This window comes from Cnephaeus nilssonii, assembly GCF_951640355.1.
Source record: "Cnephaeus nilssonii genome assembly, chromosome: 3".
NCBI classification, from domain to species: domain Eukaryota; kingdom Metazoa; phylum Chordata; class Mammalia; order Chiroptera; family Vespertilionidae; genus Cnephaeus; species Cnephaeus nilssonii.
The window spans coordinates 31946892-31972254 of record NC_137074.1 but is presented as its reverse complement, the minus strand read 5'-3'; the positions used below and the strand labels follow the sequence as shown (position 1 = coordinate 31972254).

Below are 25363 nucleotides of genomic sequence, written 5' to 3'. Positions count from 1 at the left end.
TTCACTGAATTCCCTCAGCAAGCCTGGGAAGTAACTACCCACAATAGCTCCATTTGAGGAGGGAGGAACTGAAGATATTGCCTGAAATGACAGAGGACAAGGATCCGAATCCAGGGTGTTCTTATTTCAAAGTCCCACCCACTTTCTGTTGCACTACACCAGTGCATAAGAATTACCTGGAGGAGGGCTTCCTAAAACGGACTGTTGGGACCCAGCCCCAGAGACTCCAGATCTTATGAGTTCTCAAGTGATGCTACTGGTCTGGGTATCACATTTGAAAACCATCCCACTGTGCTGTTAGGAGCTACAGGTGGGACCAAAGCATAGAGAAGGTAAGAAGCAGATTTCTGACCATATTAAGAAAGACGTCTCACATTTAGAGTCACTCAACAGCTGGGTGGGGTTACCTCTTGGGAATGGTTGAGCTGTCGGGGGCATATAGATCTTGGGACATTTCATGAGAAGTTGGCCTAAAGGGCCTCTAAGATGCCTTCTAACTATCACACTGTTTGTCGTGAGATGAGCTACAGAGAGGCGAGGAGGGAGGGTTATACTCTCCCTGCAGGGGATCCTTCTCATATGGCCACTGTTCAAGGTTCCAATTGTGTTTGAAGATCTAAAGTCACTTCGGTAATTAATGGCAATGAAGAAATGCTAAGAAAAATGTTTCCTTAATTTAGGTAGGAGGAAATCACAGCTTAATGAAACCACTCAGGAACAAGAGGAATTTAAAGAAAACATTAATTCACTGAAAATTTATATTTTAAGGTTTTAAAATTTCGATGCCAACAATGATGAAATTTCAATTTTTAGAAATCATCACATGTAAATCAGAAAAAACAAGGTTAACAATAAAAAAGAACTAAAATGTACAATAATTTCCATTTTTATTTTATAAACCCATAGAGGAAAAATGTTCAAATATCAAAAATATTTGCCAAATATTTCAAAATCATGGCCACAGATATAACGAATTTAAGAGGAACATTGCTTCAAATTTATTGTCCATTCTTTTGACCCTAGGAAAAAGAAAAATAAAGTAGTGTTTATTTCTACAATTTATCAAAGAGAATAGAGTGTCACTTCTGACATTTAATTTAGCCCCCTTTTTATGTCACAGGAACCCAATGAAGGATGACTCAAGTAACAGTATCACGGTACCACTTAAGAATTTAAGAGGAACCACCAGAGAGAACAGAATTGGTTATACTGGAAGAAAGAAATAAAAAAGAAATATATGTGTAATGAAATGTCTGGCGTAAGCATAAAACAGTCAAGAAGAACTGTTACTTTTGTGGGCAAGGGTTGTCTAAGGATATGGGGAATCGCTGTTGAATATCTCTTTTGGTCATTTGCTGTTTGTTTTGTCTGGTTTGGATTGGTTCGGGGCTTTTCGAAAATTAACAGAAAGGATAAAGAGCACTTCCTGAATGGCAGCCAAGAATTTAAATCTGATTAGAAGGAAGGGGAAGATAGCCAACATTTCTTGAGCACTTATCAAGTTCCATGCCCAGTGTAAGGCTCTTAGTAGTAATTACATCATTTCATTTTGCAACATGTGAGGTAGGTGTTATCTTCAGTTTATAAATGAGGAACCTTAGGCTCAGAGAGGTCCAATATTGATTTGCACAAGGCTACTCAGATAGTAGGTGATAGAGGAAATAATTATACTTCAAACTGTCTGACTCCAAAAGTACCAGGGCATATCAGGTTCTCCATGTGTCATAAATAATGCTAAAAGCAATTTTTCTTCAACAAACCACTGCTCTTTAGTATGAGAATTCAAATCTACTTTTTTCCTTATGTTCCTTCTTGGAGATTTTTCTTGGATTCCAGTAACGATAGTAAATTCCCTCATGTAAATTATTTTTAAACTTGAAATACTCCCGCTGTAGGTTTAGGTAAGATTTAGCTATGGCTAGGAAGAAATAAAAATGACATCAAGTATTGCAATCCATGACTCTGTTACTCTTGATTTCTACATTCTTAGTCCCACATTTCCTGCTTACCTTAGACCAGTGGTTGGCAAACCATGGCTCGTGAGCCACATGCGGCTCTTTGGCCCCTTGAGTGTGGCTCTTCCACAAAATACCACGTGCGGGCGCGCACGTACAGTGTGATTGAAACTTCGTGGCCCATGTGCAGAAGTCGGTTTTCGGCTCTCAAAAGAAATTTCAATCGTACTGTTGATATTTGGCTCTGTTGACTAATGAGTTTGCCGACCACTGCCTTAGACAGTCCCTGTCTTCAAGGAACTCACATTCTTGGAGAGGAGCTGAATGCCTATGGATGTCACATGAAGGAGGTTGGCTATAAGCTGAGTGTGAAGGGGAGCCACAGAAGGATGTAAACCAGGGGAATAATAACAGTAGATTTGAGCTTTAGAGAGCTCATTCTAGAGCTCATGTGGAGGATACATCTTAAGAAGAACAAAGCTGCGAGACTAGAGGCACAGAAGTGTTAATGAGAGAAGTTGGACGGCTGAACCAGAACCATCACAATTAGTACAGAGAAAGAGGAACACAGTGGAGAAATATTTAAGAGGTGCAGTTGTCAGAATATGGTGATTGACTCAGGTGTGAGGAGTCAAGAATGACCCCAAGTGTTAGGATTGTCCTGAGTGTCCCGAGTGTTAGCAACTGAGCTGGAGATACAGGAAGAAGAGCAGGTGTTGGGGATAAGGAGATGATCAGCTCCATTATGAACATCTTCAGTTTGATGTGTTTGCAGACACCTAGGAGAGTGTCCCAAAATGATCAAATGTAGAGCTTATTAGAGCAGGAGAGGAAACTGGGCTACATATATAGATGTGTGGGGTATCAGTCCAAAGGTGGTAACTAAGGCCACCAACCTTTAAGGGGTGAGCAGGGCAAAAGAACCTTATAAGAAGACTGAGGAGGAAAAACCATAAAGAAGGAAGAGAACCAGAGCAAAAGGTCCATGGAAGTCAAAGGGTAGAGGATTGCATGGAGAAAGTGGTCCATAGTTTCAAAGGCTGTGGAGCGGTCAAGGAAGATTGAGGAGTTCATTGGGCTTCGCTATCTACAGGTCATTTATGGGCAATCCTTGTCATGGGAGATTCAGTAGAAGAAAATTTGTTGAATAAATATGGGCTGGATTGAAACTGTCTTAGCACTAGGTGTATTATAAACTCAAAGCAAGTTATCATTTTCATCTGATGTGTGACCAACCAAAGTCATGGAGTGTCCAAAGGCAAGATCTAGTACCTCATTGGCCAAAGTCCCCTGATTTCTTCTAAGTTTTCATGATGGCTTTTAATTAATGATGAGATATGAAACTGAATATTTACCCTAAATGAAAAGAGTAGGACTCACACATTGAATCCAATTGCTCTGTCCTGTTTCTCATGGTCAAGAAACCCTTTTGCAACTTCCTGGGCTTCTCCCTTGCTCCACATGCTAACTGTTATTAAGTCCCATTGATTCTACTCCCTAAATATCTCTCATGTGTATCACCTCTTCTCCATGTCCACCAGCACTCCCTAATTTAGATCTTGTTCTTCATCTAGGCCAGTGGTCGGCAAACTCATTAGTCAACAGAGCCAAATATCAACAGTACAACGATTGAAATTTCTTTTGAGAGCCAAATTTTTTAAACTTAAACTTCTTCTAACGCCACTTCTTCAAAATAGACTCGCCCAGGCCGTGGTATTTTGTGGAAGAGCCACATTCAAGGGGCCAAAGAGCCGCATGTGGCTCGTGAACTGCAGTTTGTCGACCATGGATCTAGGCTATTGGTCCTCCTGGCTCAAGTCTCATTTCCTCTCAGTCCCTATAAGTCAAGGGAAGACCTGAATGTGTGTTGCTCATCTTTCTGTCTCTACCCTTTAGCGTTTAGCATAATATTTTCCACTTAATATATGCTCAATAAATGTAGAGGAACAAGTACAAGTAACGAATATTGTATTTAGGGCTTTGGGTTCATACTCATTGACACATGACAAGAAAAAAATCATGTATAGTACTAATGAAAAGAAGATATTCCTTTTATTAAATAGGTACCTCATAATCCATTGCTTTAACTAGAAGCTTTCCTTTTCATCTAGGTTAGTTATGTGATGTAAGAGAAGAAAAACATTTTAAAATAATTTTTTTTGCAAATAAATTGGAGTTTCTTACTTATTCAATAATATAATGGTAAGTTATTTGTTTGTTTTTTAAGACAGCCAACAAGACAATTCTGGTTGGTTCAATATGACAAATTGAATATTGAGCAAAGAAAGCTTTTTTTTTTTTCTAAAGTGGTTAAAGTGATCTGGGAATCTGTAACAACTCTCATACCATCTCTCATGAATAATATTGCTGGCATATATGACTTCTTGAGCTAGCATAGTAAGGCCGTGTGGTGTACCCCAGCCACATATTGGTGTGGCATGGGCAGGTAAAGAGCCAGCCATTGCTGCTCACATTTCTCCCTTCTGAATGTTAATCTTCTTCATGGAATAGAAATCACAGGCTGAGAGAGATCTGGAAAGGTCTGAAGATCTTGCTGGACATATTCTATGGTCTTAGAGATGAGGAAGCCAAAGTTCACCTACTGATGTGTGCAGGGGTCAACTGCCTTGTTCACAGTCCCCGCTGGCTCCCAGGGTCAGTTTGGGAAGGGAAGTGTCCTTATGTCATTCCCCACCCTACACAACCCCATTGTTTTTCACCTTAATTACTTCCTCTGTTTCTCTCCCTTCTTTCCTATGGGGGGTGGGTTAACTCAGATACCCAATAATAGCCATCAAGTATTCTCCTCTTTAATTAATAAAATTTAAAGTCTCTAACATTGTTACATTTCTAAATGGTTTTGTGCTCACATATTAGCACCACTATGATCATTCTGAAATATTCACTAGTATAAATTCAGTTTTCTTTGTTGAAAACTGAATTTATGTGATTATAGAGAATGGAGGTTTCTGATTTCTACTCAAATTTCTGCCTTTTTAGAAAACAAAAAAAAAATTTTTGTTTTAAATATATTTCTTATTTGTTTAAAGTATAACACATTTTGATTTTAAATATATTAATAATAACATTTTGCATTAAGTATAAGGAGTGCCCTAGCCAGTTTGGCTCAATGGATAGAGTGTTGGCCTTCGGTCTGAAGGGCCCCAAGTTTGATTCCAGTCAAGGGCACATGCCCAGATTGCTGGCTCAATCCCCAGTAGGGGGCGTGCAAGAGGCAGCCAATCGATTCTCTCTCATCATTGATGCTTCTATCTTGCTTGAGTTTTACTTGAATTTAACTTAACCCAAGGGGATTTAGTTCCCAGAGGCACCAGAAAGATCTATTATAGCTCAACAGGAGGCTTGAGGATGAGAGTTACAGGTAAACTTCTTTCAAAACATATTTATATTGTTATATTGCATTTATATTGCTAACGATGCAGTGCAGGTCCACTGGAAGATTATAAGCCAGGATATCACTGCTTGCTAATTTGTCTTCATTTTGGAAGAAGAGAGTCCTCCACTGATAAATATTCTGTCCCCATATGTTTTCAAACTGCATTTAAAGGGTTTGCCTACATCTTTTATGCAAAGCAAGTATTTCTCAATTCATTGAAAAAAAATTATCTCACAGGATAAGGGGGAAAATATTTTCTTTCCCCCTTTCATTAAAAACACACACACAAAACCCCCAAACATAACAATGAATAATGAAAGGAAAACAAATGAAGCCATTCCATTCCATGGGGGAGGGGCAGAGTAGCTGCAGGGGACAGCTGCAGTGCGTCTGGTGTCCCAATTCTTTCCTTTCCCATCACTCGATGACTTACTGAACCAAGAATGTAGACAATTCTGGCTATGGTTTAGTTTCTCGACTTAAATTCTGTGTTGTGCTCATTTGCTTCCTGCGTTGTGTCCTAAGCCGACAGGGTCATTTCAGCCCGCGTGCAAGGAGCCACACAAGCAGGGAGCTCCTACTCCTTTCCCAGCTCCGCCCCTTCCCATGAGGGCTTTAAAATTTGGAAGCGCTCACTGTCTTAGCCAGCGCGGCTACTATAACAGACTTCCATAAACTAGGTGGCTTATACAACAAACATTTATTTCTCATAGTTCTGGAGGGTGGAAGTCCAAGATCAAGGTGCTGGCTCTCTCTCTCCTTACTTGGTGAACAGAGAGATATAGCTGGTCTCCTCATCTTCTTATAAGGGCACTAATCTCATCATGGGGATTCTACCCTTCTGACCGCATCTAAGCCTAATTACCTCCCAAAGGCCCCACCTCCTAAAGCCATCACAGCAGGACTAAGGGCTTCAATATGAATTTGGAGAGGGTGACAGAGACATTTTGTAAATTGATTTCAGAGAGGGAGGAAGAGAGAGCTAGAAACATCAATGATGAGAGAGAATCATTGATTGGCTGCCTCCTGCATATCCCCCAATGGGGATCAAGCCTGCAATCCGGGCATATGCCCTGACCTGGGAATCAAACTGTAACCTCCTGGTTCATAGGTCAAAGCTCAACCAGTGAGCCACCCTGGCTGGGCCAGACATTTAGTCTGCAGCACTCACACAATGCCTTTATAAGTGTTTATCAAAATCACCAAACCCTTTGTGACTCAAGCATTTCTCCCTGTGGTTTTGGTTGGGTACCAATAGACTGCACAATCATACATCATCAACTGTGTGACCTTCAGCAGGATGTTATCAAATGTTTGTGCCCCACCCCCCTCCCAAATCCATATGTTGAAGCCCTAATCACCATTGTGATGATATCTGGAGGTGTGTCATTTAAGGTAATAAAGTTTAGATGAGGTCATGAGGATGGGGCCCCCATAATAGGATTAGTGCCTTTATAAGTAGAGAGAGATCTTCCTCTCTCCAGGAGCAGGCACAGGAAAGGCCATGTGAGCACACAATGAGAAAACAGCCATCCATAAGCCAGGAAGAGAGGCCTCACCAAAAACTAATCATGATCCTGGGCCTCCTGCATTCAGAACAGTGAGAAATAAATGTGTGTTGGTTAAGCCATACCATCTATGGTATTTTGTTATAGCAGCTCCAGCTGACTGGGATGCAAGATGACTTCAATTCTAAGAAATAATGAATGTGGCAGATCCTAAGGGGTGTTTGTGTTTGATTCATTTCTGAAAACTTTTTGAACTTACAGAAAAAACTCTTAGAAAGATATTTTATAAAATATTGATTATGACAAATGTATCTAAAAATTTATTTTGTGCTACAATAAAATAAAGTACAACTACAATTTTTCCCCCAAATCTTCCTTCAAACCATCATTTTTTCTTTTTTACAAATTTTCCTAGTTCTTGAGTTTCCTGATATGTACTATATTCACATAAGAGAATTTTAATTTTCAGGCAGACACTTAAAAGTACAGCTTTTAAAAGCATTTTCGGTGTTTTGTTTATATATGAAAGAAGCATGAATCAGCAGCATATTTTACAATAGTCAGTATAGTTTTCAATTAAATTTTAAAATATTACTTATTCCTTTCAGCATGTGAGGAATCTAACAATGTAATTATATGGAGGTTCATTAAGATAGAATCACTATATAGAATTCTGTATCCCAACAAATGACCCACCTTTCCTTCTAAGAAAGTTGTGTGGCTTCTAGAATTTTGAGAAATTAATACATTTATTTTAATGCTAGAAATTGTGCGTAATATGGCCCAGATTTCTACACAGTAACAGGTTTGCTCAGGCTGCCTGTGCTCCTTGTGGGCTCGGGGCAGTGCTAGTTATTAATACCTAACATCATCCCCCCCATGTCAGCTACTCATCCTCCCTAATGAAACATGATCTGCCACCACTGTGGAGTATGTGGTGTCAACTTATCCAAAAACACTCACCAAAGACATGCTCTTATTAAATTTATCTGGAACTCTCCCCCAAACTAGTGCTGCATTCTATGCAGATGGGAAAACTGAGATTCTGTCCAGAAGTGACACTAAGATAATTTTGTGCTAGGAAGAGAATTTTCATCAGAATCTCTTGGGTCATATGTTAAAAACGCACATTCCCTGCCTCCAAGCCCAGAGTTTCTGACTTAGTAGGAATGGTCTTGGATTAGATCCAAAAATCTGGTTTAACAAGATTCTGATGCCACTGATCCACTTGGAGGAACATGTTGTACAGGGTGGGACAAAAGTAGGTTTACAGTTGTGAGTACACAAAAGGCTTTATTCTTGAACTATGATTTATTAATTTTTGTATTATTTTCCATATGAACAACTGTAAACCTACTGTTGCCCCACTCTGTAGTTGTGTTGGATTCTACACCTAGCTTAGAAATCACACACCAAGAACTATACCCTGAGCAAGATGGGCCAAGGCAAAACTCTGAAGTTGGAGAACTTTGCTGTGTTTTCAATTAATTTTCTTTTTCCCCAGGCACTTTAAATGGCCTCCCTGTTGGGTCTCCACGGGACTGACTTACCCAGTTCTTTGTAAATGTTTAATTTTTTTTTCTCCCTGCCTTCTATCTATGTTAAACCTACATGCTATAAGTGTCATGCCTTCAATGAATCAGGTGTCTGATTAACTATCTATGCTGAGGGTTTATGGCTGCCAACACTTAAATGTGTGTTTCTCTTAGGCATATGTTCCTTTTAGCAAAGGGCTTTAGAAATTTGGGATGTTTACAACAAGGGAGAAATCTCAAATACCAAACTTCTAGATGCTCTGGCAATACAATAGGGGAGGTAATTTTGGTCTGTTCATCTCAACTCTGGGCAAGGCTCCTTGTAAAATCAATTCTGTCCTGAAGAATGTACAGATTTCCTTTGCAGACTTATGTAGAATTTCAGGAGGACAAGAATGACCACAAAAGGCATCGAGAGTGTCAATTCTTATCTTTTTAACTTTGATAGTTGCTGTTGATAGGATCAAATTGGAGGGAGGGAGAGAACTGGTTGAAATTACTTAAATTCACACAATTCTGCCTGCCTGGTGTGGCTCAGTGATTGAGCATTGACCTATGAACCAGAAAGTCACGGGTTCGATTTCTGGTCAGGGCACATGCCTGGGTTGCAGGCTCAAATCCCAGTGTGGGGCGTGCAGAAGGCAGCCAATCAATGATTCTCTCTCATCATTGATGTTTCTATCTCTCTCTCTCCCTCTCCCTTCCTCTCTGAAATCAATAAAAATATATTTCGAATTCACCTGATCCTAATATAATACTGACTTGAATCATACAGCCAGTAGGAGAGGTTTCCCTGGGAAATAGCTCTTTCCAGAAGGAAGCTGTTCAACTCACAAAGCAGTGACCCAGGATCAATACCTGTAGGAATTTAGTATCAGAAATCACTTGTGCTCTTCTCCCAGTGACTCTGCTGTAATCCTCCTGGGGGCCAGAGCCATGCATATTAATGGTCTGGTAGAGGAGGAAAGGTTGAGTGACAAGGAGGCACAGAATCAATCTGGCCTGATTAAGAGAAATGGCTCTGAGTTTTGAATCTAGACTCATTAGGGTGACCTTGGGAAAGTTATCCATTTGCACTCGGATGTCGAGTGTGACGGTTATTGAATGTATCAATAATTTGAAATATAAAAAAATCCAAATAAATAAGTTTGTATGAAAAGAAACTCCAGTTTTTTTATTCTACTGCCGCGCTTTGTAAAATATGGGGTATTTAAAAAATTAAATCCCGAGTAGAATAAAGGAATCGAGAAAAAAGCAAGCGAGTGCAAAGGGTTATAGAAACTCTTAAGCCTCAGTTTACTATCTGTAAAATGGGAAGTACACTGATACACAGTACACATACAGTTCACATTGCTATTATTTCATACAGTTAATATGGTTAGCCCTCCTGGAAAAAGTTAGGAAACTAAATTTGATGTTAGCCTATATCAGCCTTTCTGCTGGAGTAGGAGTAGAAAGGGGGGGAATTTCATATATCTTCTCTAGTCAAGGAGCATGTATATCTTTCTGAAGGGGATAGAAGCCAAATTAAGATATCTGTATTTGACTAATATTAAAAATATGAAGGGTGCTGCTTTCAATTTCCACACAAAGCTCTTAATATTTATCTCAATTAGTAATTTTTTTAAACAGCATGTTGAGATAAAAATTAGCTGGTGCTACCTACTGCCAAACCTTTTGTTATCACATCAACATAGTTCCATTCATTCTTACAAAAACTATTATTGACCATCTATTATGTGCCAGCCACTGGCTGCCATGATTATACAGGATATAGTGGTGAATAAGAAAGGAAAAATCAAATGTTTAACGTACAAGGCTTCTCATTTTAACATTCAGGATGAAATAAGAACCAGCTCCCCTGCCCCCTTTCTTGAAACTTACATTTATGTGTCCGTTCCAGATAAATCTTGCAGAGAGCTTGAGGAATACTGTCAGGGATGCACAGAACATGGCAAAGCTCAGGCACAGGTCCAAGGTTTGAAGGGTCAGGTGGTACTCTTCATAGTGTGGTGGATCCACACACACTGATGGGAATTTTGCATATGGAAAAGGAAAGGCAACTGCATAACCAAGATAATTGGTGCCTGCAATCCCTGATAATGAGTAGAAGCAATATGGGCCGAGGAGAGCCGATTCCAAGGCTACCGCAAAATGAAGTGGGCATCCCATAAGGCTCAGAATCACAAAAGTGAAACTAGCTTCCCACTGAAAATAAAGCAGAAACAAATTGTTACTTTGGGAACTAGATTTTCCAAAAGCTTCTTAGCAATAGGAAGAAAGAGATGCCAGGTCTTAATCTCTCCTACTGGGAAGTGAAGGAGAAATGGGTCAGAACCTTCCCTTAGGCCCTTGTGTTCTCCTCTTCTATCTACATTATGGAAGAATAACATCAGCCAACTGGGGCAAAAAATGAAATCAATCCCACTCAACAAATATTTATTTATCTCCTGTCATATGTTGAGAACCAGTCTGGGGTGGGAAAAACAGATGAGTAAACAGAATCCCTGCCTTATCCTAGGACCTCGCCAATCAGGGTGTGGTCCATGGTCCACTGACACCCCCTGCTACATTGTTAGAAATGTAGACTCTCAGGTCTCACCAAGATCTACTGAATCAGAATCTGCCTTTTAACCAGATCCCCAGATGATTCACACCTACATTAAACCGTGAGAAGCACTGCTGTAGCCATCGGAGAAAAATTTTAATGAGATCAAGGTATTGATCTATATTGTGGGATTACTTGGTTCCATGCTATTAAAATTCAAGATATTATGACTTTACATTCTTTCTTTTTTATCCTCACCCCAGGATATTTTTTTCATTGATTTTTTTGGAGAGAGCAGAAGGAAGGGAGGAGGAAGACACACACACACACACACACACACACACACACACACACACAGACAGAGAGAGAGAGAGAGAGAGAGAGAGAGAGAGAGAGAGAAACATTGACATGAGAGGCACACATTGATTGGTTGCCTCCAGGGCTGGGGATTGAACTTGCAACCGAGGTACACCCTTGACCAGGACTTGAACCTGAGACCCTTCGGTCCACAGGCCAACATTCTAACCACTGAGAAAAACTGGCCAGGCCTCATTCTTTCTTTAAGGGCAAGAGTACAGGGAGATTGGAAGGCGATACCAAATTGAGACTTGAAAATGCAACATTGAAAGCAGAGGAGCCTATAGATCTCTTTCTTCAAGATGAAACCCAGTAGCACTAACCCTGGTTCTGTCCTCCCCAAATGACAGCACTTACAATAACCATAGGAACTTGTAGGAAATGTTTGGGGCAGGAGTCAAATACAAAATTTTAATTGAAAACATAGTTTATTACATAAAATTCATCATAGAAAGGTATTGATTGGACAGAATTCAATTATAATTGGAAATTACAGTCTCTATGTTCTATCCTGAACTAGAAGAGATTTGATCTGCAAACCATCCTCTTTGAAGTAAAAGAGGTTCTATAATAAAACTTACAATTCCAGCGACAAAAAGTAACCGCACAGGGTAATCCTATATAATAAAGAGGAAATACGCTAATTGACCCTTATGCCATCACAAAGATGGCAGTGCCCACAGCCAATAAGGAGGGAATATGCTAATTGACTGCCCCACCCTCAAAGATGGCAGTGCCCAGTCCCCTCAGCCCCGCCGCTCCACACACCTGCCTCCGGAGTCCCCCAGTCCCCTCATCCCCCCAGCCACCCAGGGCCAGCCCGAGGTGCATGCAAGCCTCGAATGGCGGCTACCCAGCCACCCAGGGCTGCCTGAGGCTCAGGTAACCAGGGCTGGCCAAGGCTTGCACTGCCGGCAGTGGCAGCAGCAGAGGTGTGATGGGGCATCTCCTTCCCCTGATCACTGGGTCACCTCCCTCCCCTGAGGGCTCCCGGACTGTGAGAGGGGGCAGGCCAGGCTGAGGGACCTCCCCTCCAGTGCATGAATTTTCATGCACCATGCCTCTAGTCTGATCATAAATTCATAAATGGGCAGATTATGGTGGGTAGTCACCTTCCAGGCACATAACTTCTTTAGTAAAAGTTTATATTTGCTTTAAGCAAATCCTGTCTATTGTTCTTGTGTATCTAGGTTAACACACCATTGAAATGTCCCTTTTCAGACCTCTGCTTCTAAGACATAACCATTCTTAGAGATCACATAATCTTATTTTAGAAAGCTCTTGGCTTTTTTCTTTTTTAGTATATTTTTTATTGATTTCAGAGAGGAAGAGAGAGAGCTAGAGCGATAGAAACATCAATGATGAGAGAGAATCATTGATTGGCTGCCTCCTGCACATCCCCTACTGGCGAGGGGGAGGGGGGAATTGAGCCCGAAACCCAGGCATGTGCCCTTGGCTGGAATTGAACCTTGGACCCTTTAGTCCGCAGGCCAACGCTCTATCCACTGAGCCAAACTGGCTAGGGCAAGATCACATAATGTTGTCACTATCCTGTAATCCAATCCCACTTTGCTTTCTCCCACCTCCATGTAATCTTCCTTATGTTCTCTCCTTAATTTCAAATGCGTAAAAGAAACTGAAAACCTGTCCCTCTCTGAAGAAGTTTAGATCTTGCTTCTTGGCAGTTGTTGTCAGTTTTGTCTCAAATCAAATCTTTACAGGTTTGGATATTTCTCACATCGAAAATGTCCACATGTTTACCAAGTATCGCTGGGTCCACTCTTTGTGAGCCAACAGTAGGAGTATACCAGCTGTGACGGCCTGTGAAAGGAAGATGGAAAAATAACATCCATGAGAGAATGTAGCCCTGGAAAGAGTTCAATCTGTCTCACAATTTGACAACTTTACCATGAACTGGAAGGAACAGCAAATGGCTAAGTGGATGTATAGCTCCAACCTCCTCTTCATCCGTGATGACAATGAGGAAGAGAAGCCATTAGTGTCATAAAGACATGATTCATGCAAGCGCATTTTTTGATTTTCTGTGTTGCCTTTGCCATCGAGATGATAACCTTTGCTACAGTAGGGTGTTGCTGCAATAGAAGCTTGGCTTTATAACCCTTGCCATATGTTCTGTTTTGATTAATTGCTTATTGTTCGTCTTTCTTACAAATTGCTAAAACTGCACATGGGAAGAACCGGAATGGAAAATGTGTCACAAAACGCTGAAAACCCTCAGCAGCAGCACTATGTTTTACTATCTGCTTTCTCTTGAAAAGCCTGCTGGTGGGATACAAATACGTGATCCCTGTTTCTCAAGTAACAAAGATTATCATTAGAATGAATGCGTGATGGGGCATTTATTGTTCTGAGTGCAGTGGTGTCCAGCTTTTCAAAAGAGAGTTCTTTAGAGTCTCCATTGAAGGAAAAAGGCCCAACGTGCAGAATAAAAATGGTTAAACAAAGGAGGGAATGGTGTCACCAGAATTAAGCAATAGATAATGAAAAAAATAAATAAATTCTGGGCTCATCTTTGATTCAGCACCGGGTCTGATAAAGAAGACCTTTGTGGTCATTGAGCCTGGAAATCACTTATTCCCAACCCATAAATCATTTGTTCCTAGTCAAAAAATGTTTTGAGATTGAGAGAGAAAACCAGGAAGAGATGTGCCTGAAATAAGATATAGAACGAGGGCAGGCCTAAAAATAGTACCATTAAGGTTTCTGACAGAAAAATAAACATGAAAGTATATATAGTATCAACAAATTTAAGGGGGAGGAAAATCAGAGCTTTTACCAATGCGGTTTTGTGGTATGCTGCTGTTGTAGCCCCGGGTCTGGCATATTTATTATTTTGAGACCCAGCTTTTCATTTTCCTGGCATATTTTATTTTGAATGTTGGATTTAGAGAATTTGAGAGGTGGGGATGGGGAGCACACACACACACATATGCACTCACACAAAACTTATCATGTAGCTAAGCCTGAAATTCCAGACTTGGCATCGCCATACCATAAAACTCCCATGGATGAAAACAGAACCATCTGTAGTCAAAAGAGGTTGGCTTGATTCTGCAGGAGGAAAGTTTCCAAGAGACCCTATGGAGGTCGAGCCAGCATAAATAGTACAACAAAATAGGAGAATTATTAAGAGCAACTGTAACACTGGCTGGCTAAGCCCTCGGCCAGTCTGTGCTTTCAGAGGGAAGGCGCTCAAATGACACGTCACTCCTCTGTGAGCAACACTGAAGCAAAGGAGATGCAGCAAAGGGACACCCCTCTGCTGGTTTAACTCCAAATAGATAGCTGGCATTAGCAGATGCTTAGATTCCAGGCTGCCTTAACTACGTTGGCATGGACTGTTTCTTGCCTTTGCTAACGTTGAAAAATGCTGTTGTAGCTTGCCAGCTTGAATTTTACTTTGTTTACACAAAACTTTGAAAAAGATCTTTCATGGAGTAGGCTGGTGTATGAATACCAGTGACTTGTTAAATCCACCCTGCAGGATGTGGCTCAGGAGCCCAGCACACTCATCTTTACTGCTCCCCCCCAACCCGCACCCCCCCAACCCCGCCTCACCTCTCGCCCCCCCCACCCCCTGCCCCCCACACTGTGCATAGGAGGTAGAGTAGGAGTATGCCTTCAGGAGCCACAGCCTTCCCCTTTTATTTCTTTTTAAAAACTTTTGTTTTGAGAGAGAGAGGGGAAAAGAATAAAAAAGAAAGAGATTTGCGGTAGGGGAGCGGCCAAGGGGGAAAAGGAAAGGTGAAGGAGGGCGTGTCTGAGAGGCACAAAGTTGGATAGAGCAGGGCAGTCAGGTTGTGAGGACGGAGGGGGCGGTGCTGGGCGTCCTGCACTCTCCTCCCTCAGCTCTTCTTGACAGGCTGTTGACGTGCTCCATGGGCTGTTATGTTGACGTGCTCTATGGGCAGTTCTAGGGACAGTACTTGGGTTTTGCAATGGTTGCTGCTAACACTCTGGTGGCATGATAATTGTGAACCCTCCCACTTATTCTTTAAACTGCTCAAGAAAATGATGCAGTTCCCAGAAACAGGTGAAGGAAGCAGGGAGCAGTCACAACAGAAATAGAAACTTTTAAAGAAATCATTTTAATATGGGCTAATTTACTCACTTATGAATATCTATTATGGGTCTATTATGAACAAGGGATGCGATAGATACAATGCAGATAGAATAATGAAAACAGCTAATGTTTATTGAGCACTTACTCTATGCCTAGCCTAAGCACATCACATGTGTTCACTCATTATGACCCTATGATGTAGATCTGCTACTTTTTATTTTATTTTTTTAGAAGCTATGGCACTTATTGTACTATAATATTATAATTCCTATAACTTTTCCATAACTATAACTTAAAATAATCTTCATAATTTTATCCAATTTTTTTATCATTAAACTTCTCTCTCTTCACCCCTTACTCCAGTCAATCATAACTGTCCTGGTGATCAATTTAAATTAAAAAAAGAATCATTACTTTTTGTTGTTGTTAATCATCACCTGGGGATATTATTTCCATTTATTTTTTTAGAGAGAGTGGAAGGGAGGGAGGCAAGGGGGGAGAGAGAAAAATATCGATGTGAGAGAGATACATTAATTGGTTGCCTCCCACACTTGCCTGACAAGGGCTGTGGATCAAACCTGCAACCCAGGTACATGCCCTTGATTGGGAATCAAACCCTTGACCCTTTAGTGCAAGGGCCGATGCTCTAACCATTTGGCACACCAGCCAGGGCTCACGGTACTTTTTAAATGAAGCACAGAGAAGCTAAGATGAATAAGCTCACCAAGTAATAATTCTACAAATAATAGCTCCAATTCTCAGTGGAATTTACAGTCTAGATAGGAAAAGAATGCAAATATGAGAATGCCCACAAAATTAGGTAAAAGCGTGGGTGCTTTCTGTGTGAGAAGAGCTCAACGACAAGAGACCATTTCCAAGGGGAACAATCACTGATGGAGTCACCGTGGAGGAGACAGGACCTGGAAGGGGACCAAAGCTTTGCTACCAGCTGCCGGTTGGGATATTGATTTTAAGGTGCTTATGGAGAAACAAAAGATTCAGAAAGAATCTTTGCCCCGCCCTCCTCCTTTCTTTCTGCTCAAGAGATTCAGATAGAAAAACCTGCTTCAGGAAGGAGATCTTAGGATTTTCTCCTTAGCCTACCTCGAATTAAGTATGGTGAATAGGAAGGCTTTAGTCAGGGGCCTATTGCTAGAAACCCCCGTGTCCCATTAGTTCTGGGTTGCCTAGCAAGATTTTTTTTTAATGCAGCGAGTTATTATAGATATCTTAACATTAATTTTCCAAAAACTATACAGTATCTCTATTCCCAAAGTTCTGTGTGGGAATTTGGAGGCTGGTCAGTGGTAAATTATGTCCAATGAGACAACACTAGACCAATACTAGGCTCCCAACTTACTCTTTGGCTGCATGATGTTTGTGTGGATGCCTAGCAAGAATTTGCCTGCCCTGTGTGTTCTGCTCTTCCTCAACTACCTGTAAATTGCCCATTCTCACTTCGGAAATCTACAGCCCTGTTCCCCCTGCCCTTTTACTCCTTTGTCTAAAATATCATATATACCCAATGTTGCCTCACTGTCTTTGACATTTTTATGCCTATGTTAATTCCCATGTGCATGCATTAAATTTTTATTTTCTCCTGTTACACTGCCTCTACTAATTTGATTATTAGCCCAGCTAGAAGAACTTGGCGAGAGGAAAAGTACTATTATTTTTTAGCCCCCACAACCTGAGCAGATTTGAAGGACAGATGTGATTTCAGTGGGAATCAGAGGGAAGGGTGTCCAGGCAGCCGGAGGAGCAGCAGGTGCACAAGCAGGAAAGCGGCAGTCACTCTTGGAGGAATAGTCAGAGAGGAGCCCCGCCCTGTGGGAGGATTGGTTCTTAGTGGAGAAGAGTAGGAAATCAGGTTCGAAACCACACGAGGCCAGGTTGAGGAGGGCCTCACAGTTCAGGCTGACATATCCAAACTTTGGACAGTGAAGCAACACTAAAGGTTTTTGATCAAGGAGATAGACTGACACAACAGAGGTTTAGAAAGATGAGCCTGTTGTTGCATGCATGTTGGATTGGAATGGAGTGAGGACGAGAGGCCTTGGTCTTCAAATGTTTTTTGTTTGTTTGTTTGTTTGTTGTTGTTTTTTTGTTTTTGTTTTGTGTGTGTGTGTGTGTGTGTGTGTGTGTGTGTGTGTGTGGTTGTTGTTGTTTTGGCTTTTAACCACTACCCACAGCAAGAAATATATTTTGCCTCATGGCCAAGAAATAAATATTTTTATAGCTAACCAAAATAGTAATATCCTTATTTTGTGTGATATACTCTAATAGTCTCATTCTATATTCTATTCTATTCTATTCTATTCTATTCTATTCTATTCTATTCTATTCTATTCTATTCTATTCATTTGATTTGATTCACGTTTTCTAAATTCTGCTAGCTATACAACAGATTGATTTTATAATCTACTGATGAAGAGAGCCCCGTGGCTGAGCTATCAAAGTTATCTTGGAATAAAACCTGGGCAGGGATGGAAAGTGGTAAGAAGTTGGTGGTGGTGGTGGTGGTAGGGAGGTGCACAGTGAGAACAGGAGGAAGGAGTGCATAGGGGTGCCCCTCATAGGAAAAAATTAAAGTTACTGGGCAACTGATTGTGAAACTGAGTTTGATGTAAACTGTAATTTGATTTGATTTAAACTGTAATTTTAAAACAATTTTTTTCCCTCCTCTCTCTCAGCACACTTTACTGACCTGACCTTAGTCTCTCACCTGGGTGATTGTTGACCCCTGAGGCAGCAGAAAACAATGTCTTGGTTCTGACTAATGGTCACGAGGTTTAAGTCCCTGGCAGGCTAAAAAGATAACATCTTAATCTGTTATGTTTCAACTACTGTGCCAGTAAGACATGATGACCCCCTTGGCTACCTCTCCTTGAAACTGGTTCCGGGTTCCGGATTCCAGAGCTGACCACAGAGTTGTCCTCAAGACCTAAAGAAATAGGCCCTGGTCAGGTAGCTCAGTTGGTTAGAGCATCCTCCCAATGCTCAAACATTGCAGGTTCGATCCTTGGTCAGGGCACATATAAGAATCAACCAGTGGCCCTAGCTGGTTTGGCTCAGTGGATAGAGCGTTGGCCTTTGGACTGAAGGATCCCACATTCAATTCCAGTCAAGGGCACATGGCCAGGTTGTGGGCTTGATCCCTGGTAGGGGGCAAGCAGGAGGCAATGGATCAATGATTCTTTCTCATCATTGATGTTTCCATCTTTCTCTCCCTCTCCCTTCCTCTCTGAAATCAATACAAATATTTTTTAAGAAAGAGAATCAACCAATGAATGCATAAGTAAGTGGAACAACAAATCAATGTTTCTCTCTCTTCCTCTTTCTCTCTCTCTAAAAATCAATCAATGGATTAAAAAAACCCCACATTGCCCAGGACCTGAAAAAATGATTTATTACCCTTATTTCACCTCTGACCAATCAGCTCTCAACAGACCTGGAATTCCTAACCCACAGTGTCTTGTGATTTTGCTCTATATACTCTGTAACCTATGTGCCATGGAGGAGTAGGCTCTTTCAGGACACAAGCTTGCTCATCTTCAGTTTTGCCAATTCTAATCAATGATTTCCTTTCTTTACTGCAAACCCCCAACTTCTGTGCATTTTTTGGCAGAGCGTACAGATAGAATGAACTTAATTATTGGGCTCCAGTAACTACTGGACGTGGTCAGGTGGGTATGGGGCTGAGGATGGGCTGAATTTGGGCAGTAAAACCCCAAACACAGTCCTAAGACCAGCAGGACAGGTCCTTGGGAACTTGTCAGACATGCAGAATCTCAGGCCTCATCCTATACTTACTGAATCAGAGTTTGCATTTTTTTAAAATATGTTTTTATTGATTTTAGAAAAAGGAAGGGAGAGGGAGAGAAATATCAATGAAAGAGAGAAACATCCATTGGCTGCCTCCTGCACACCCCTACTGAAGATCGAGCCCACAACCCAGGAATCCAACCTGCAACCTCTTGGTGCATGAGATGTTCAACCAACTGAGACACACTGACCAGGAACAGAGGTAGCGTGTTAACACGATTCCCAGGTGATTCATTGACACATGTCAGTTTGAGAAGCACTAGTTTAGATGAAAGGAGAGTCAAATATTGCTCCAAAGTTTGAAAAAGACAAGGAAGTCAAGAGAAGAAACTTGTTTTTGGTGGTAAGATAATTAATTCATTTTGGACAAGCTGAACTTCAAGAAGCTTAGGATATCTAAGGGGAAATTGACCATCAGGTAGTTAGAAATCACAAGACTGTTGAAGCTAAAGAGACTTGAGCCATGGTGAAACTGAGTCCCTCCTGTAACAGAGAAGGAGCCTGGATTTGCATGGCTAGGTCTAGCCCTTCTTTCCTCCCAAGTTCCCTTCTCCAAGCAGGGTTCTGGGTGAAGCACTTTTGCTCACTATTGGCCAAGCCACTGGACCCTCCAGGCTTCAGATCTTGTGAAACTCATTGTACTTTGGTTTCCTCATTTCCACTTTATCTACAAGCCAGGTTTTCTGGGATTTAAGTGGAGCTCAGTCTGTAAGGTGCTATGATCTCCTTGCTGCATACTTTCTAGCAGACGATGCCTTTAAATAACTTGTTCAGAAATTCTAGGAAAACTGCTTATCATGTGGCTGGCAGAATAGAAGTAGGAGAGTCTGAGGACCAGTATTTGTGAAGAACTTAGAAAGCCTTGAATGAAAGGCACTGAACAAATACAAAGTGCTGTGCCACTTGTAAAATCTATCTCTTACAAGTCTCCAAAGAGATATGTATTCTTTACAAAGGGAAATGTCAATATGATTGAAGTGTATAAATTATCTTTTCACCAGGGGAAGATACACTTTGCAGGCAAGTTGAGAAATGACTGGCAAAGAAGGTTGTGAAATGAGTCAGAGACCTTTTGAAGTTGACCCTGATCAGAGAGAGCTGTGGTTCAATAGAAAACTCAACTAGGAAAAAGAAATTATGTTCCAAATTTAAACATTATCAAAAGAGTGGACACTCTTATTATTTTCCTTTTCATGAGGATTTTTTTCCTGCTTTAGTATAAATACCAGCTTGACCTTTAGTTTTTGCAACCTAATTAGAGTTCAACTATCTAAGGAATTCTGTGCCACCAGCATGAGATTTATTCACTTATTCAACAATGTTTATTGAACATCTAGTATGTGGCTCACTCTGTTCCAAGTGCTGGGAATACAGCAATAAACAAAATAGAAAAAATCCCTGCCCTTCTACAATAAACATTGGAGGAGGACAAACAAATAATAAATAAGTTATATAGTATACTATGGGCCCAGTGCACAAATTCGTGCACCTTGAAAGGAACTGTGAGCCGCAAGGGTGCAGTGGGCACAGGGGCGGGTCTCAGCCCATCTTCCATGCCCCCGCCTGGCTCCTCCTGCCATGGCCCCTGGTCCCCTGTCTGCACGCAGCCCCGCTCCTGCAGCCGCTGCTCCCACACACTGACAGTGCCGGCTCCACTCACACCCGCTGACAGTGCTGAGCAATCAGGACTGGCACCGGGTGCTGGCAGCGGGTGTGAGCAGTCGCTCCAGTGCCAACAGTGGGTGAGAGCGCCCGGCAGAACCTCAGCGCATGGGAGCAAAGAATTTTCAGTAACCACCAGAGGCTCGCCCCAATGACAGCAACCAGTGCCTCACCTTGGTCTGGTGCCCCTACTCACCTGCTCCACCATCCCGCCGCAGCCAATGCCTGCCATATTTCATGCTCTGCCACCTGCTGCCTATGCCTGCCATGTTCCGTGCACGCGCCCCCTGGTGACCAGCGCACATCAGAGCAGCCAGTTGTTCAGTTGTTTGGTTGTTCTGCTATTTGGTCTATTTGCATATTAGGGTTTTAAGTATATAGATTAGATGATGATAAGGGCTATGGGGAATAATAGAGCAGGGAATGCCAATTGTGGGGGAGGTCTGCAATTTTAAATAAGGTAATGAGGGAAGGCATTAGTGAGAAAGTGACATTTGTTCAAGGAATTAAAGGTTAGGAAATGAGTCATGTGTGGGAAAAGGCTTCAGGCAGAAAACAGGCTGTACAGTACAAAGGCCCTGAGACAGAAACACACAGTACAAAGGCCCTGAGACAGAAACACACCCTTGGCATTTTTTAAAACAACAAGAAGCTAGTGTGATGGGAAAGAAATTAGTTAGGGGAGAGTGGCAGGAGATCAGGAGGTAACAGGATGGAGAACTCAGCAAGTCATCAGGGTATGGGTTAGAAGAGTGAGTCGTGTGGCAAGGGATTAGGAACACAGGGTTTGGACAGTGAAAGGTGTGGTATTAAAGCACTTGTATAGGACTTTAATATTGGCAAAGCTCTTTATTATACAACTAGAGGCCTGATGCACAAAATTCATGCAAGGGGCTTGGCCCTTGTAGCCCCACCTGCCTCGGCTGGCCCTCGCAGCCCTGGCTTCGTCTGGAAGGTCGTCCAGACGGCTGTTCTGCTGTTCAGTATAATTAACATATTAGCTCTTCATTATACAGGATCTTTGTTCAAGTTGCATTTACTCTTTCTGAATATCTTAGGGTTAGACTTTTCACATAGGCTCTCTTTACCTGTAAAATACCCCATTTTATAGGCTAACACCAGAGTGGTAAATGTAAAATAATGTACTTAAAAAGAAAAGAAAAACATCACCAAATGGTCTCCTCATTCAGGTCCATATTCCCACCATCTGGCTTGCCCCGTATGCACACCATCGTTAAACCTTGCTGGACCGAGTTCCATTAGCATCTGGACCTTGCTTTATGCTCCATTGTAACTCAAGCATATAGGAGGCTATCAACACATATTTATTTCATAGCTAGATTAAAATTATATTCCCTAGGATCTCACTTTTTAGTACTACCCCAGTTAAAGTCTGATTTTTTAAAAAGATTTAAAGTGTTGCCCCTTCCAAGAGTGGCTACATTTTAATAGAAAACTTCTTCAGATCAAAAAGCCCCAAAATTTAATTCTCTAGTCTTCAGTGGTGAATGTAGGGTAACTTGGGAAATAATGAGAGAAGGATTTGTTGTGCTCATGGGCCTCTGTAACTCCTAAGTCATACCACCCTGAGTTTAGTGCGAGATGTGCTCACTTTTTTGACCTATGAATCTGACATACTGGTTTGATCCTTTATCTGTGCAATCAGCCAATGAGCAGACACTGAGCACCTACTTGGTGCCAATTTGTACTTGGCACATGCCCACCTCTCTAGGGAACTAGGAAGTTTGTGAAATTCATCACCTAACCTTTTAAAAAAAATCTATTTCTATTGATTTCAGAGATGAAGGGAGAGAGAAATAGAAATATCAATGATGAGAGAGAATTATTGATCAGCTGCCACCTGCACACCCCCTACTGGTGATTGAGCCCACAACCTGGGCATGTGCCCTGACCAGGAATTGAATGGTGATCTCCTGGTTCATGGGTTGACACTCAACCACTGAGCTGTGCTGGCTGGGCCATCACCCAACATCTTGAATTATTTTCAGATCAAACAATTGTGTGGAGATAAAAAGGAGGGAGAACTAAAATTTTTGGGCTTGCAAATCTGGGTGATGTAGACACATGTCAGCATTTCTAATAAAAGCGTTAGTTTGAAAGCTATTTTACTTGTTATCCTTCTTAAAATTATTTTTCATGGTTGTTATTTTCTATTGAATTTATTGGGGAGACATCTATCTATAATAATCAATAATAATAAAAGCATAATATGCTAATTAGACCAGACAGCTGAACGACCTTCCGGACGTCCTTCCAGATGACTTTCTGGACGAAGCTGGGCTGCGAGGGCCGAGCCTCTTGCACAGATTTCGTGTATCAGGCCTCTAGTCCTAATATATAAAAAGCCAGGGGCTGTCACTACCGAAACAACTGGACAGATGACTGAACACAGGCTGCGTGGGGCAACAAGGCTGGCAGGGGGGTTAGTGAGGGACAACCAAATGACTGAACAGCAGGCTGTGTGGGGCAACCAGGCCGGCAGGGGGGTGGTTAGGGAAAACCAGGCTAGCAGGGGGGGCAGTTAGGGGCAATCAGGCTGGCAGGCAGAGGCGATTAGGGGTGATCAGGTTGGCGGTGGGGGGCAGTTAGGGATGATCAGGAAGGCAGGCAGGTGAGCAGTTAGGAGCCAGCGGTCCCGGATTGTGAGAGGGATGTCCGACTGCCGGTTAGGCCTGGTCCCTGGGGTTGGGCCTAAACCAGCTGTCAGACATCCCGTGAGCGGTTCCAGATTGAAGAGGGTTCAGGCTGGGCTGAGGGGACCCTCCTTCTGTGCACAAATTTTGTGACCCGGCCTCTAGTCTATACTAATAAAAGGGTAATATGCTAATTAGATTGGGAGATCTTCCAGATGTCCTTCCGGACAAAGCCATGGTGGTGGGGATGAGGCAGAGGTGATTAGGGGCAATCAGGCCAGCAGGGGATGGCAGTTGGGGGCGAGCAGGCCAGTGGGGGGGGGGCACTTGGGGGCAAGCAGGCTGGCGGGGGGGGGGGCAGCTGGAGGCAGTTGGGGGTGACTGGGCTGGTGGGAGGGGCAGTTGGGGGTGAGCAGGCTGGCAGGGGGAGGCAAGTGGGGGTAAGGGGTCCCAGATTGGAGAGGATGCAGGCCTGGCTGAGGGAAACCCCTCTGTGCATGAATTTCGTGCACCAGGCCACTAGTATATACATAAAAGCCTAATCAACTGTTACGACTGGATGATGGGATGACCAGCCGGTAGCTATGACACACACTGACCACCATGGGGCAGACACTAGACACAGGAGCTGCCCCCTGGTGGTCAGTGCACTCCCACAGTCAACCTCCCATGGTGGACCAGCTTCCCATGGTCCCTCCCTCCAGCCGGCCCCAACTGGGACTGGGCAAGAATGCCCTGATCATCTGGGACGAACCCCACCCGTGCACAAATTCATGCATTGGGCCTCTAGTTGGTTAATAAAACTATATAGGTTTCAGGTGTACAATTCTATAATATATCATCTGGATATTGTATTGTGTGTTCACCACCCCAAATAAAGTTTCCTTTCATCACCATTTATCTTCCCTTTACCCTCTTCTACCTCTCCCACACTCCTAATATATATATTTTTAATTCCAACTTCAAGATATTTCAATTTCTCAGAATATCAAGGTGAGGAGATTAAAATAAAATAACTTTTTAAGAATTTCTTGAACAGTATTTCTGTTATAGTTTACATAAGATACAGTAGACATGATAAAATGATTTTAAGAAAATCCCACATTTAAAATGCAAATAATAGAAATTAATGTTCTAAGGTGAGTTCTGTAGAATGTTGACTTTTTCATATTGTTGGGAAACTTAAAAAGAACATGTTACTCTGTTTCCTCTTTCCCTCCCTCCTTCCTGTATTCTCTCAATATAGGTAATAAAATGTTTGCCTACCAAAGCTCCATTCCAAATGGGACAAGCAATCCAGACACTCCATCCTGTGAACCAAAGCTTGTAAGAAAAGACTGGGAAGAAAGCAATAACTCCAGAGAAAACACTGAGAGCCCCCAAAGTCATGAGAATCCGGCCAGCAGCCTGGTATAGGCCCTGCATTTTCCTCTGTGTGTGACTTGGGTCCTTAATCTCAAATATGTTCTGTTACTAAAACATGAGGGTATGTCAGGCCTCAACAAACACAAGTTTCTTAGAGACAGTAGCCATGACACAAGTGGACTGTTGATCTACTTGGAAACAAGATTCTAATTTGTTTGACCCCTGATAATAAAATGTAATGAAATAATCTTTTGACATAGATTTGACAAATTATCATACCAGTTTACTTTAGAGAGAGAGAGAGAGAGAGAGAGAGAGAGAGAGAGAGAGAGAAACCAGTCCTTGTTTTGGGTTACCGCCTTCATTCCCTTCATTCTGCCCTGTCCCGGGGAGTGACCACTTCCTGGCTTAATCAGACTCAAAGCCTTGCTGACTGAGCTAATTGTTTCTCAACTCAACTCAACCTGCGTGGT

General features: G+C 42.1%; 1 protein-coding gene across 1 annotated transcript; it reads right to left on the bottom strand.

Annotated features, from left to right (window-relative positions):
* Positions 1-870: 870 nt before the first annotated feature.
* TMEM212 (transmembrane protein 212) lies at positions 871-24950 on the bottom strand (the record flags this gene model as incomplete). Its single annotated transcript, XM_079766618.1, has 4 exons — positions 871-1019; positions 10280-10603; positions 13062-13121; positions 24792-24950. 4 exons carry the CDS (start codon positions 24948-24950, stop codon positions 999-1001), a joined length of 564 nt encoding a protein of 187 aa, XP_079622744.1. The 3' UTR covers positions 871-998.
* Between the last annotated feature and the right edge of the window lie 413 nt (positions 24951-25363).